Source organism: Asparagus officinalis, chromosome 10 (genome assembly GCF_001876935.1).
Source record: "Asparagus officinalis chromosome 10, Aspof.V1, whole genome shotgun sequence".
Lineage (NCBI taxonomy): Eukaryota > Viridiplantae > Streptophyta > Magnoliopsida > Asparagales > Asparagaceae > Asparagus > Asparagus officinalis.
Window position 1 is genome coordinate 19,930,964 of NC_033803.1, and position 15,443 is coordinate 19,946,406.

General features: G+C 34.2%; 1 protein-coding gene across 1 annotated transcript; it reads left to right on the top strand.

Moving 5' to 3' along the window:
• Positions 10,489 to 14,061, top strand: LOC109824907. The gene is made up of 4 exons (XM_020391535.1): positions 10,489 to 10,683; positions 10,800 to 10,863; positions 12,155 to 12,228; positions 13,654 to 14,061. The coding sequence occupies exons 1-4, from the start codon at positions 10,501 to 10,503 to the stop codon at positions 13,747 to 13,749; spliced, it is 417 nt and encodes a 138-aa protein (XP_020247124.1). The 5' UTR covers positions 10,489 to 10,500; the 3' UTR covers positions 13,750 to 14,061.

Here is a 15,443-nt window from a genome sequence, read left to right on the forward strand (position 1 = left end):
GGAAATAAAAGAGAAAAAGGAAAGAAAATGCAAACCTCTAAATAATTCTTCATCTCCATCTTCATCATCCAACAAAGAGAAGAAATATTTAAAGTGGTGAAAAAATTATTATTATTAATTGCAACTAAAGTTACAATTTTGGAAGATGCTGGTATCGATGCCCTATCAAAATTCTGCTTTCGCAGATGGCTTCGTCTCGTCGAGATAGGTGATTTTCATATATTATATGTTAAATTTCGCCTTCCGGATTGAGAGATATCGTCGTTTCTTTACGGCCAACCATCTTGAATACATTTTTTTCATATTTGATTTTTTTTATTTTCTCCGGCTTCTACAGGCTACTCGGCTTGATTCTGGGCTTTGGATTTTTAGCTCTTACTTGTGTTCTTCATTTAATTCATGGGTTTTTGTCGAGAGATGAGATTTTGAGCTTTATTCTTACCCTGCAATTAAAGATAAAAACAATTATTAGTGGTATATTTATTTATATAAAATAGATAATGAGGGTATAAAATTATAATAATATGTGATTATCAAATACCCCCACACCTAAACTTTTGCTAGTCCTCTAGCAAAGAAAATAAAATGAAAGAAAACCGAACTCACTTTCGCAGGAATCACGGTTGTATTTAGCGTATACAACAAGCCTTTCAACCCCTAGATTACCCTAGTGGACGAGTTGTAGTCTCGTGAGGATTTGCAGTGAATATACCCATAAAATTCGGTCAACTTGCCAAATTAAAGAAGTTAGTAAATAACTAATTTTACTTGATAATTGAAGCTAGTTATTACTCAAGAAAATATTTTTATATATAACTCTAAGGTATATTTCCTAGAAAATCTTCTCATTATAACAATACAAAACCAAGTCAAACTTAGAAATTTAATTTAAAAGTTTTAAAAAGAACATGCTAACTCTTTGTTTAAAATAATATTCAAGTTGCTTGATCTAAAATATTTTCCAAGATCATATATACAAATATAACTATATATAAAACATTTATTAGTATTTTTATTTTTATTTTTATTTTTATATTATTTTTAACTCTTTCTCCCTTGGTGATTTTTTTCTACTTTAACGGGCTTTCTAAGTGACCATTTAACGAGTTTTGGGCCAATGGATCCCAACCCAATTGGGCTTAGGTCATTAAGTATAAAAATACTCCTTGGGCTTAATTACTCGATCAACTGAGGCTTTATAAGATAGAATCACCTTGAATTTAAGAGTTTTTTTTATGCCCATTTTTCGCACTCTTCTTTTGTAAAATTTTTATGTATATATATTGTAAAAAATATGTAAGTCAAGCCACTTTAAAAATTTATTTTTAACTCTAAGCTAAGCATGCATTCCATTATTTTAAATAAAGATCTAAGTTAAGGCTTAAGTAAAGTATACTACTTTAAAAATCATTTCTTAAGAACTTTATTTAGAGTTATCATAAAAGGTGAACTTGAGTAAACAACAGATTAGAAAATTTAAAATTTATCAAATAAATCAATTATTACATAACTCTATTAATTTGGCAAGTGACGATGTTTTTATAATTTTTTTAAGGAAAAGAAAAAAAATGACAAAAATGCAACTAAAAAATGTAAAATAAAGAGAAAAAATAACTAATTCCCACCCCACACCTAAATTTTGCATTGTCCTCAATGCAAACTCTATGATGCACAAAGTAAAGCAGATAAGAAGTGAAATACTTATATTTGGTCGGCTGATAAAAATTTATAATTACCTTTGGTCTGAGGAGGATGGAATCAAAAATTTATTCTTCTTTCTTTTTTTTTCTTTTTCTTTCTTTTTCTTTTCTTTTCTTTTTTTTTTCTTTTTTTTTCTTTTTTTTTTCTTTTTTTTTTCTTCTTTTTTTTCAACTGAATAAGAAACTCTCGAATGAGAGAAGAATAAATTCTTTTTATTATTCTGAAATAAACAAAACAAATAATGTAGAATGAAGTGTTCAACACGAAGAGCTCGTATTCTACATTGAATGATACCTTATTGTTGAAAACTCTTCCCCAGATTTTAAATAAATTCAGAATGATATAATCAATAATGTGAAATTTTAAGCATTTCGGGGTGTTCAATAATTCTTGTAACAAAGTAAGGTAGGTATTATTGGTGTTATGCATTTTGTATTTCTTAATGAACTCAGACTCTTGTACTGTGAAATTTTGTTTTCTAACAATCAATTCTTCTATAGAGTTCTGAAATTTTGGTTGTTGATTATTCTCCAAGAATCTAAGTTCATCAAGAAAGAGTTCTTCAAAATTTAATTCAAAGCAGCAAATGTTTAACACAATTTTATTATTCTCAAGGACCTGATCTGCTTCTTCTAAAAACTCTAACTCTTCATCAAAAATTTCCTCAAAACTCAAATCAGACTCTTCTTCTTCTTCTTCTTCTGATCTTTCCTGAATGTAATTTATTTCTAGAGGCTGATTATTTGGCTGGTCCCCTGGATTAAAAATGTTAAGATCAGCAGTCAAATTCCTAAAGGATAGCTTCATTTGACCAGTTCTACAGTTGATGAGAGCATTAGAAGTGGCTAAGAAAGGTCGTCCTAAGATAACATGCGTCTGTCCTTTGGGATTGGAAACATGTTGTGTTTCCAAGACTACAAAATCTACTGGAAAAATAAAATCTCCAACCTTAATTAGAACATCCTCTAACTCACCCATAGGGATCTTAACAGATCTATCAACCAACTGTAAGGTGCATTTGGTTGGGTTCAGTATACCTAGACCCAATTACTGGTAGACTGCATATGGAAGCAAATTGATACTGGCCCCTAAGTCTAAAAGCGTCTTATCAATGTGAGTATTACCAATGATATATGAAATGATGGGGGAACCTGAATCTTTACGTTTCAAAGGTATGGGATTTGATAGCATTTCACTGATATTGGCAGCTAAAAAGACTTTCTTTGGAACATTTATTCTCCTCTTCTTAGTGCATAATTCTTTTAAAAATTTAGCATAAGATGAAATTTGTTCAATTACATCTAAGAGAGAAATATTGACCTTAACCTGCTTGAATATTTCTAGGACCTTCTCCTCTCGAGGGGAGTGTTTCCTAAGCCTGAGTCTATCTGGAAAAGGAGCAACTGGTCTAAACCTATCAAAAGCAAGCTCAGGTTCCGGTTCAGGTTCTTGGTCATCTGAGGAGGGTGATTGTTGAATAAATTCATCAGAAGGAGAAGGAGAAGGAATTTGTACTGGATCAAAAGTTTGACTTGGGGGAGTTCTCACTTGATTATCGACCTGTCTACCTGACCGAAATGAATGGATTGCATTCACTTGAGCTTCATAGGATGAACTGCATCCTATGTTCTTAGGGTTGACCACGGGTTGACTTGAAAAATTTTCTTTCTCTCTTTCACTCACGACACTAGCTAGTTGACCAAGTTAGGATTCTAATCTAGCTATAGCTTGAGTGTTGGAGTTGAGCATTTGTCCGGTTGATTGCATAAAGGAATTCAAAGTGCTGGACGTTTTAGTCAACATATTCGTGGTTTGAGTGGAGGCCTTAATTATGGTTTCCAAACCCCTTTCCAAGACATTGAGACGTTTATCCTGATCTGGATTGTGAGGAGTCTGAATTACAGCTTGATGAAGAGGAGACTAATTTTGATACGGCAGATTGAGTTATTAAAATTATGGATTGAAAGGAACCGTGTTTCCCCTAGGAAATTGTTGGGTTGAAGCAGGAGTGAAGTTTTGAGTTCCGGGAGAATTTCCTTGATTCCATGCAAAGTTGGGATGATTTCTCCAACCTGGATTGTAGGTTGGAGAAAATGGATCATTTCTAGGGCGTTGGAATGCAGCGTTCATCTATCCTAATGGCTGATTATTTCCTAGGAGAGGGCATTCCTCTGAAACGTGGGTAGGAGATTGACAATTCTGACATCCTTGGGTAGAAACATGATTTATTTGAGCTGGAGCTCATTCCTTAACTTCTAAAGCTTCTAACCTCCGCAGAATAGTCACCATCTTCACTTCAGAAGCAATGTTTGACTCCAAGGAAGGACCACTAGACTTAGAATTGAGGACTGATGAAACTCTGTCATCATAGTGTTCCCACTGCATTGTTTTCTCGGATAAACTCTCTAGAAATTCCCAAACTTCATCTGCGTTTTTCCTCATAAAATCTCCCTGACACATCGATTCTAAAGATATTTTTAAAGAATAGTCCAATCCTTCATATATGACTTGACACAATCGCCATTTTTCTAGACCATGATGAGGACATTGGATTAAAAGATCTTTGAATCGGTCGAAATATTTCCAGAATGGCTCTCCCGGGATAATTTTAAAGTTTTGAATGTTGTTCCTTAGCTTTACCGTTTTGTGAATAGGAAAAAAATTCTTAAAAAAAATGGTGACAAATTTATCCCAAGTTGAGATGGAATTTGTCGGTAAGCTGTACAGCCATTTTTAGCTTTATCCTTAAAAGCAAATGGAATAAATCTAAGCTTAATCGCATCTTCGATTAATTCTCTCATTTTAATCATAATACGCACTTCCTCAAATTCCGAAATAAAAATATATGCATCTTCTGTTTTATTTCCAAGGAATTTGGGAAGCATGTTTATGTAATGCGGTCTAAGCTCAAAATTTTCTCCATTTGCTTCGGGGAGCCTTATGCAAGATGGAATTACATTTCTGGTGGGGTAACACATATCTTGAAGAACGGGTTAATATGTCATTTCTTGGATTGGTTCAACACGAATTAAACGATGAAAATTATCCCTAACCCAAGTTTGCATACACCAAAACAGCTTCTTTTTATAAATTTTTTTCTAAAGAAAGAAAGAAAATTGGTTTTTTTTATGAGAAGAAAAAGAAAAATCCTAACTAAAACAAATCAAAGCAATCACTTTTCAATCACTTCTAACTCTAGGGTTTAGCCTATCAACTAGACCAGCTCCTAACCAAAAACTCCTACAGTGAAAAGATTAAAGTTTTACCCAGGTAGTTAGCCAGGTAAGGATAGTACTAGAGGGTGATCAAAGATCAATTAAGTACATCTTTCCTTGCGGAGCGCTTTACGCAACCCCTAAACCTTGCCTTAGACACCAACTAATCTGAGAAAACTTAAATCGGTTCACTTAAGGATTTCTTGTTCCTTATTGAGCTCGTGTCCTTAGGAGCTAACGTCTAATGAGTTTTAGAAGGCTTGGGTTTGTGAAGTGAGGAATTAGTGATTTGTGGGCTAAGAAAATAGTGATGAAATCCCTTACATTATCTTGATTAGGGATTTTACCCTTAAGAATGTTTTAAGTGTGTGCCAAATCAAGTGCTACAATCACTTTGGTAAATTCCTACAATATATGAAATACAACCCTAGAAATTAAAAGCGACTAAAAAGGATAAAAAAAATCTTTATATTTTTTTTATTAGGGTTAACAATCAAACAACTATGAGAAAGGGGAACATTGTTTGAGTTTATTATCTTGTTAGTTAATGTTCAAGTAAAAGATGGATTCTATTATGGTCAACAAATTTTTTTTTTAATCCTAATTGTCTCTAATTGTAAAGCTAACTACAAGGGGTGGAATTGAAAATGCTAGAAAGAAGACTTACCCGAAAGCAAATCTTCAAATCCAAGTTCTTCAATCCGCGATCTTCAAGCTCCAAGCGTTTCCTTCACAATAAACACAAAAGTTAAAGAACCAAAATAATTAAAACCTACTTAAGCACCTTCCCCGGCAATGACGCTAAAAACTTGATGCGGCATAAACATGTACCAAAAAGGTTGCAAGTGCACAACCGTGTCAAGTTATAGTATAAAGATATCGATCCCACGAGGAAGGTGTTTTTGTAGGAGAAAATATAAAATCGGTTCTTATGTTGTGTGCGTGACAAATAGGAGTCATGAGTGAATGTGATTATAGAGAGATAATGAGAGTGATAGTGTGTAGATCAATGTGTTTGAGAATAAATATGATCAATAAGGCAAGAAAGAAGAATGAATAAAATTGAGAAACAAATCAAAAATAAAATTCAAGAATAAAAGAAAATGCAAGAAATTAAAGATGGTGGATTCAATTATAGATATGGGTAATCTAAAATTGAACCCACTTATTAGAAAATGATGATTCCCTAGAGGGTTCTAGCCTAAAGGCGAATCAAACAAAATAAAAATAAACAAAAAGAAAAACTAAACCTAAGAGGGTTCTAGCCTCAAGGTGAATAGTGTAAGAAATTAAAATCTAACTATAAAATAAATTTCAAAATCTAAACTACAAAATAAATTATAAGAATTAAATGTAAGAAAATAAATCTACTCTATAAGCATGAAATAAATCTAAGGCAAGAGGGTTCTAGCCTCTTGGCTATTTAACAAGAAAATAAAATCTAACTATAAGCATAGAAATAAATCTAAACTAATAAACAATAAAAAAGAAATAAAAGAGAAAAAGAAAAGAAACGCAAACCTCTAAACAATTCTTCATCTCCATCTTCATCATCCAACAAAGAGAAGAAATATTTAAAGTGGTGAAAAATTATTATTATTAATTGTAACAAAAAGTTATAAATTTGGAAGACCTTCTCAATTAAGAGTAGCCCTCCTCTCCAAAAGGAGTTACAAAAATTTTTACCCTCCTAACCCCTCACTCTCTACCCTTATTTATAGTAAACATCAATGAATGTGAGCATTTGGATTGAAATCTTATCCAAAACCATCAAAAATCAGCCCTTAGTTCGTAACAGAATTGTCAATATCGATGCCAGCATCGATACTGGCATCGATGCCTGCATTGATGCCAGCATCGATGCTGGTATCGATGCCCTATCAAAATTTTGCTTTTACGGATGGCTTTGTCTCGTCGAGATAGGCGATTTTCATATATTATATGTTAAATTACGCCTTCCGGATTGAGAGATATCGTCGTTTCTTTACGGCCAACCATATTAAATACATTTTTTTCATATTTGATTTTTTTATTTTCTCCGGCTTCTACAGGCTACTCGGCTTGATTCTGGGCTTTGGCTTTTTGGCTCTTGCTTGTGTTCTTTATTTAATTCATGGGTTTTTGTCGAGAGATGAGATTTTGAGCTTTATTCTTCATTAACATGTAATTAAAGATAAAAATAATTATTAGTGGTATATTTATTTATATAAAATAGATAATGAGGGTATAAAATTGTAATAAAATATGATTATCAATGCCTTCTTATTTCAAATATTGAGGAAAAAAGATCAAATTTAGAAAAACTGTTACAAAAACTGTTATATATAAAGTTTTGAGTTTGTAACACTATATACAATGATTAATTTACAAGAATCTATCCACTATTTCCATGAAGGTTCCAATACCATCTACCTTGTTGTAGTTTTGATCACATGCAACTAGCACGTATAAATTGCTGAAAGGGCCTGAAAGATAAGAATGTACTTATATCACTGTAATCTCTCGAACATCTAAGGTTTACTACCGATGATAGCTTGGTGTTGAAATCATTATTTATAAAGGAATTCCAACATGCTGCTGGGATATTCATAATTATATTGTATTTTTTAAAATATTTGTCAATAGGTTGTTAAAGATGTCAAGCAGAAGTAAATCGAAGGGTTCTTCCCAATCGAAAACTAAGGCTACTAAGTAAGTAAATTTTAATTTATCTGAAATTATTGTTATCTCATAAATTTTAATAATTTCTTATGTTTTTACTTGTAAATGAAATTAAATCTGAAGATTTGGATTCCTAGATACGTCTGATACATACGAATGATAAATAAGAGCACCAAGAGAAAACTTTAACATAACTTGTGTTCTGCTACAATAGTTGGTTTAATCCTACAACAATGAAACAATAGATACTAAGTTGGCAATAGAGGTTACAATATAATTATCTTCCCAGTATCCTTCATCTCTGATGTCTTGTCATTAATACCTTGCCGAAGAAAGTAATTAAAGCATCAGAATGTTTCGCTAGATATTAGCATGTGAAGAGTTGAATATATTGATAAATTTTTACATGAACAACTCTTTCATTATCAAATTTAGTTGTATAAAGATGTTTCTTACGTTGTTCATTCCATATCCATACTTCTTTTTGATCTGATCAATCCCACCAACAACCTTATTATCTTCATTCCCGTTGTTTGATGAATTTAATGCATGTTTAGATTGGTAAAAAGATTAGTTTCTAAACATATCTTCCCAGTAATAAATAATTGGGATGAAGAGTTAATGATTTTGCCAAAATAGTCAGAACAAGTGTTCTGTACTAAAAAATGAGCAATATGCATTTAAATTCTTAAGTCCACAATGTAATATAGATGCCATAGTTAATGCTCAGTTCTAAACATTAAGATCACATCATGTTACCTTGCTTTATCACTTTGCTTTACGATTCCTTAATTTTTACGATTATAAGGGTCATTCATTTTGATTGATATATTCTTTTTGTAGGAAAAAAACATGCAGAGTTAAGATTGCCTTCAAATATTAGGGTATTTCGTGATTTGGTGAATAATCGTTTACGACCTTTGCTAAATGATAATCATTATGAAGACCTCCAGCAAAGCCTTTTTTCCACTTTATTAATCTACATGTTATACCTAATAAACAAGTTGCAGTCGATTGCTTGCTTCATGCATTTAATCCAGAGCATAGCTCATTCAGGATTGGGGGAAAGGATATTGTGTTCAGTGTTATAGATGTGCATAAAATAACCGGATTGCCGAAGACTAAAAATAGGGTTGTAATGGATGGTCGAGAGCCTAATACTATATATACTGAGCATGTATATTATAAAAAGACCCAGACAGAGAAGGAGGAGTAGAAGAAGGCCAGTAAGAGGAAGAAGATGAAAGTCGAGAAGAAGGATGAAAATAAAGATAAGAAGAAAGTGTGGGGCACACACAAAAGGATGGCTGATTTGATTGTGGATATGAGTTGGCAAACACCAACCATATAGCATGTGTGAAATTACTTGTGGCTTTTATTATTGGATTTGAATTATGCCCTTAGCCCGCTAACTCATGTCCATTATGGGCTTTTAGACATGCAAACAATTTACTTGCTCTTCGTGCTTATAATTGGGCTGATGTTGTGTATGAGCTACTTCATAAGGAGATGACGAAGGCAAAGTTGTTCATTTCAAAGAGAGCCGTAGGAGAGAGAGAGGGAATGAGCCGGATAGATGGGCGGGTTTGCATCAGTATTGGTGGTGAGTTTTAATAAAATTATATAGTTTTTTACATATTGATAGTTGTAACTAATTTTTTTTTCAGGTTTGGTTTTATAAACTAGTGGGAGAGCTCAAGTGTGAAATAAAAGAGGGTTGCTTACGCCCCATTTTTATTGAGAGGAAGTCTCGATCTTTCCGGCGAAAAGTGATGATGAGGTTAATTGAAAAACCAAAGTGTATTAGGAATTTCACTAGTCAAACCACTATATCATCCATTCCTAGTGCATCACGTCATCAACCAGTATGTACACTTCATTTTTCTATTGTTGTCTTGTTGCTATCAATTTATTATATCTTTCTCGAATGCTAACCCATTCATTGTATTGTATTTGTAGGCGATGATATTACTTCAAGTACATGAATTGCTTGCAAAAAATAGAGAGGAGTATGATGATCTCATTGATTTAGAGAAAAAGTTGATTAGTGGTGGTAATTGCGGCAATGAATTCGAAGACAAAACTGAAGAGGAAGATAAAAGTGGAGAATAAGATGAAAGTGAAGAGCAAGATGGAGAGGACGAGGAGGATGGTGATGATGCAAATGATGGGGAGGATGATGATGACGGTGATACTAATGTAGGGGGGAATGTCGTTGAGGATGATGAGGGTAATATAGATGAACAAGGAGTACAAAGCCATGAGGAGAAGAGTAAGGATAAAGAAAGGAGTGAGAAATATAGTTGTGGATCTAAATCCAAGAGGAAGGAAAAACAAGGCGAGATTATTGCGGAAGAGCTAGTTGAAGATGATGACTTCTTATCTATATCTTTTTCAAGGACATCATCAAGGGACATCAGAGATAGGACCCCATCAATTAAACGGGTCGTTAGAGATAGGAAATATTTACCCGCACATGCAAGACATTCACCTTATACGCAGTTGCGAGATCGTAATGAAAAGAAGAAGGACATAATTAATGTTTCTCAAATGCAAACGCCGAACATGAGTATGGGTTGTGATGATAAGAATGAAGTGATTAATGTTTCCCAGTTGCAAACGCCAGAGAAGAGAAGGAATGTCAATAGTGAGACTGATTTTATTCCTAAGAATTGCGATTACCTGACGAAGGGAAAGTTAAATGAAAGTGAGAGGAATGTCCTTGATGAATTTTGCAAGAAGAGAATGAACAGACATAATTTATCCCACACACGTGATTTTCCTTAGGCTGTGTTTGGGAATGTTGATTTGGGCTTGGATTTGAAATTCTGGGTATTTCAAATCCAAATTTCATGTTTGGGCTCAATTTTAGGCCATGATTTTAAATCAAGTCATTTTATACAATGGATTTGAAAAGCCTAAAATGATGGATTTTAAATTTGGGCACAATACTTGGTATTTGCCAAATCCTCACCCACGAAATCCAACCCCTCAAAACCCCGACTCCTCTTTTTCTCCTCTCTCACGCCGCTCGTGTCAAAGTCCCGACTGGAACTCGATCTCCATCTCCATCTCAAAGCTCGATCTCGATCTCGATCCATCACAGGTACCTCTCCTCTCTCCCCTTCTCCTCTCTCGGTTTCGATCTCGCCCTTTACTCCTCTCTCTCCCCCTTCCATCGAAACCCTAGATCTGATCTGACTTGGATTTTCTCTTTTGTAGCTTGTTTTCTCCTCTCTTTCGGTTTCTCTCCTCAAACTTCTGCAGTTTCTGATTGGGATTCAAGGTATGACTTCAATTTTTGCTGTTTTTTAATTTTTAAATTTTTTGATTTATGTCTTTTCATTTTGTTAAGTTGAATGTTCCTCTAGCGAGGGCAGTATATAGCATTTTCATTTGAGTTTCACCTCATCAGATCATAATACGTTGCTGTATAACACCTACATACCTTACAGAGTATCACACATGCTGCACTTATATACCTTCACTTGCTTCTTGCCCCCCCCCCCCCTCCCTCACACACACACACAACTTTTTTTTTACAATTGATGTGTTAGTACCCTCTGTTATTCAAACATGAAAATTTGACCCGAAAGCTTCCTCATAACGTTCACATGTCAATTTTATAACTTTCTAATCATTAATATTTGTTAAACTTACAATTAAGCTTATATCAACTCTATTTTAAAGTAGAATGCAGATACATTTAAAATGGAATTTTAGTGGATTTAATAAATTTAATAGATATAAATGGTTAAATAGCTCTGAATGAAAATTTGACCCGAAAGCTTCCTCATAACGTTCACATGTCAATTTTATAACTTTCTAATCATTAATATTTGTTAAACTTACAATTAAGCTTATATCAACTCTATTTTAAAGTAGAATGCAGATACATTTAAAATGGAATTTTAGTGGATTTAATAAATTTAATAGATATAAATGGTTAAATAGCTCTGAAATTTAGCATGCGAATATCATAGAGGAAATTTTGGGTAAAAATTTCACATTTGCCTGATAGAGGATACTAATGTGCCAATTTTAGACAACGTAAGCGTATAGAAGTGCTGTGAAAAACAAGTGAGTATATAAGTGCAAAGTATGTGAAACTATGAGATACTTAAATCATACAGAAAACAGAAGGAGAAAAAAGAGGCCACGTCAACCTATCTTACGTTTCAAAAAAAAATACCATCGTCGCATTTGACGGACAATTGAATGATCTAGCCTGAAAGCAAAATTTATGGACTTTCAATTAACAGGATGTGTTTGCTGGAATTATCACTACAATTAAAACCAACTCCTCAGATATTTACATACCGTAACCAGTAAAACAAGTGAATTAACATAGAAAACATGGAGAACATATCACATAACTAAATTAGGAGAAATCTATGGTTTTCTTTAAACATCAGATATGCACATTTCTCATAGGAAAAGAATCATGAAAACATCGTCCATGCTTCCATATGTCAGTGCATTTGATTATAAGCATCGTTCAAAAGTTATGTCTTTTCATTTATGTGATTAGTCATATAGGTCTGCTAATTCTGGTTTGTGTGCTTTTTTCTTTTCAGTAAGAACTCCAAGCCGCAAATTGAGCACTTCTTCAAGCTCTTCTGATTGCCTTCTCATCCGTCAACAATTGCAGGTAATTTTACTGTTATTTTAATTTTGTTATGTCGTGATTTCTTATTTTGGGTCATAGGAAACTTACATGTTTTGATGAGTAATCGGGTTAATAAACTGAATATATGAGTTCTTGGGTGTCGAAAGAGATATATATGTAAATATGTGACAAATATACACACATATCCAGCATACTTTTTCACAAAATAAAAGTTAAGAAGAGAAACACCCAGATCCACGTTCATGTTCCATAAGAACGCGTTTCAACAAGTTTGTCAATTGGATAGAAAGATTACCGTACGTCCAACCCTAACGACTATCAGGTAGCGGAAATGTATAGAATCCAAACTTAGGAATTCGCCTTTTCCATCCACAATGGGAATTCCTAATATCATGCATAAATGTCTTAAAAACTTGTTATCAATTAGAATCGTGATAGGTCATTTACATCTGATAGTTACTAGTATGAAACCATCATGCATGCTCAACTCCCCAGCTGGAGTTAAAAGTACTAGCATTTGTTATCAATTATAATCTATACTTATGAGTTCTCAAGATAAATTATGTCATTTATTGAGAATAGAACTGTTGAAAACTTGCTATTGCAAGTCAAACAGATGGGATTAGGTTGAAAAGTCCCTCAAATATGTTTTAGACTGACTTAAAGTCCCCTCAAATATGAGTGATGTTTTGACTACAAATAAGGCCATTCACAATCAAGATTAAAAATAAATACAAGACAATGCAAGTATTCTTTTCCAAGAGCCCAGAGTGTTACTATGGATATGAACAGCAAATCAAAAAACCAATTTTGGAATTTATGCAATCTTTAGTGTCATTTTGGAATTTGCGGCTGTCCTAAGTCACACCGTACTTCAAAAACCACTCCACTTCAACTATCTTGGCTTGCACACTAAATATCCACAATATCAACATAATTATGGATGACTCTGATTGATACCAGAAAGCAAAAACACTTGCCTTTTGATACTTTCTTTGGCTTCAACTCCACCATTTAAATTCTCAAATTTTTATTAAGTTACCTTACAAACATCCCAGGTCCTGCTACTCTGAATCTTTAAATCCAGAAGCTTCTCCATTTTCTACTTAAAACTTATTCTTTCTCTCAGCTCATTTACTGATAAGATAGCATAAGTCAACAACAAAAACATAGGAGCCTCATCCTGTATTTGCTTCATAAATTAAAATTATCCATGAATAAAGGGCTTAATGCCTGTCTTTGATGTATATCTATGGTGATAGGTAAAGTGAATCTATATTATTCCAATAGCTTTCATGCGAGTTACTCCTTTTCTTATGTAGCTTTGTCTCACCAGGTGCTATTGTTTCTCTTGTCCAAATCCTTTTACGATCATATCCAGTGTGCTTTTCTCATAAGCAGTCTCAGGCTTTTCTAATGTCAATGTTATGGGGTTTTTTTTCGCAGGTCAAGCGTGATATTGTGCTGAGAGTGCTTGTGCTTTGGTCTCACCTTTTTCGGTTCTCATTGTCATTTGATATAGCTTGCTGCTTTGTCGAATGATTGTAGCTAATATGTAAGGGTTAATTGCATATACTCTCTGTGGTATCGTTTTTAAATTGCAACCCCTGTAGTGTACACTGTTGCAGATGTGCCCTTGGGTTAAAATTGTGACTGTTTTTCCCTTGGACTTACTAATTTCTAGCTGAAGTCAAACAAAAGGATATTGGATTCGGTTTGATGTTATTTGGGCCTTCTCTGTTCTCTGAGCTTATTGCCAGAAGTAGAAGGAATTGTTTTTGTATGTTGACAAATGATTCCTGTGAAGTTTCATGAGGACAAATGATTCCTGTGAAGTTTCTTACTTTTGGTGTTTGCATTGGTGAGCTGATATATTGTACTGAAGGTGGTTGTGCTTTGGTCTCACCTTTTTTGTTTCTCATTGTCACTTGTTGTGGTGTTTGCTTCTATGGTGAATGATTGTGACTTATAGTATACTTTAATATATTGGCATCTGATGGTTTGTGGTTTGGTACATTTGCTCTTTTATTGGATGTCTTTGTGAAAGATACTAGTGGAGAGTATATCAAAGTGATGTCCAAGTACGTTAACGGAAAAATTGAAAGATACTTGATATGTTTGTAGAGTTTTCTTCATTTTCATTTTGTTGAAACTCTTGCAAGTTATGGTGGGCAATGAATTTAAAAACTTAGCAAATGTAGTTGTCATCACCAAAATTACCTCAATTTGTGTTTTTTGGTTACTATTTTACACATCTCCATTGCATTTGATGTAAACAAGATGAGTTAAGAGAATAAATTTTTATCAATTGTAAATTTAAATTTATGTATAATAAAGTACCCAAACACTAGATTTTGAAATCAAAGATTTCAAATCCTTTCATTTAATAAAGATATACAAACAAAAGATTTCTTAAATCATGGATTTCAAATCCTAAATTTAAAATCCCTTGATTTTAAATCAACTTCCCAAATCCAAATCAAAGTTCATCTCCTTCCTTGAAGCTTCTCTGTCGGACTCTTTTGTTAAAAGCCCTTGACATCCTGGCTTGGTAAAACTCGATGTGTTGTTGAGCCTCCAAACGCTTTTCATCCAGCCTCTCGAGCTCTTCGAGACGCTTCTGATGTTGTTCCTCCGTCGTCATCTCCGTTGCGAGGGCGATCCGAAGGGACGGAATCTGAATTTCCAGCGGTAGCACAGCTTCACATCCGTATACCAGCGAATACGGGGTAGCTCCCGTAGGCGTGCGTATGGTGGTGCGATAAGCCCAGAGTGCTTCACCGAGTTTATCGTCCCAGTCTCGTTTATTGGTCTTCACGAGCTTTGACAAGATCTTGATGATCGTCTTGTTAAACGCCTCCGCTAATCCATTCGCGGCGGGGTAGTAAGCTGTCGACGAAACATCTTCGATTTTGAACTTGTCGCAGAATCTGACGAAGGCATTGCTTATGAACTGTGGACCGTTGTCATGAATGATCCTTCTTGGCACGCCGTGTCGGTAAATGACATGATGCTTGATGAAATTGATGACGTTGTTCGTCTTCACTTCTCTAAGCGGAATCGCTTCAGCCCACTTTGAGAAATAATCTGTGATCGCGAGGATGAACCGATCACCTTTGACTGAAGGGGGAAAAATAGGACCGACTATGTCCATGCCCCAAGTCTCGAACGGCCAAGACGTGGTTGACGTGTGCAACTGCTCTGGCGGTTGATGCATATAATTCGCATGTATCTGG

What these genes read in the sequence shown, in the direction of transcription:
- LOC109824907 (XM_020391535.1), top strand. Translation starts at nt 10,501, where the DNA reads ATGATGGATTTTAAATTTGGGCACAATACTTGGTATTTGCCAAATCCT. An exon ending in TCGATCTCGATCCATCACAG is followed by an intron (nt 10,684 to 10,799) that starts GTACCTCTCCTC and finishes TCTCTTTTGTAG; the next exon opens with CTTGTTTTCTCCTCTCTTTC. An exon ending in TCATCCGTCAACAATTGCAG is followed by an intron (nt 12,229 to 13,653) that starts GTAATTTTACTG and finishes TTTTTTTCGCAG; the next exon opens with GTCAAGCGTGATATTGTGCT.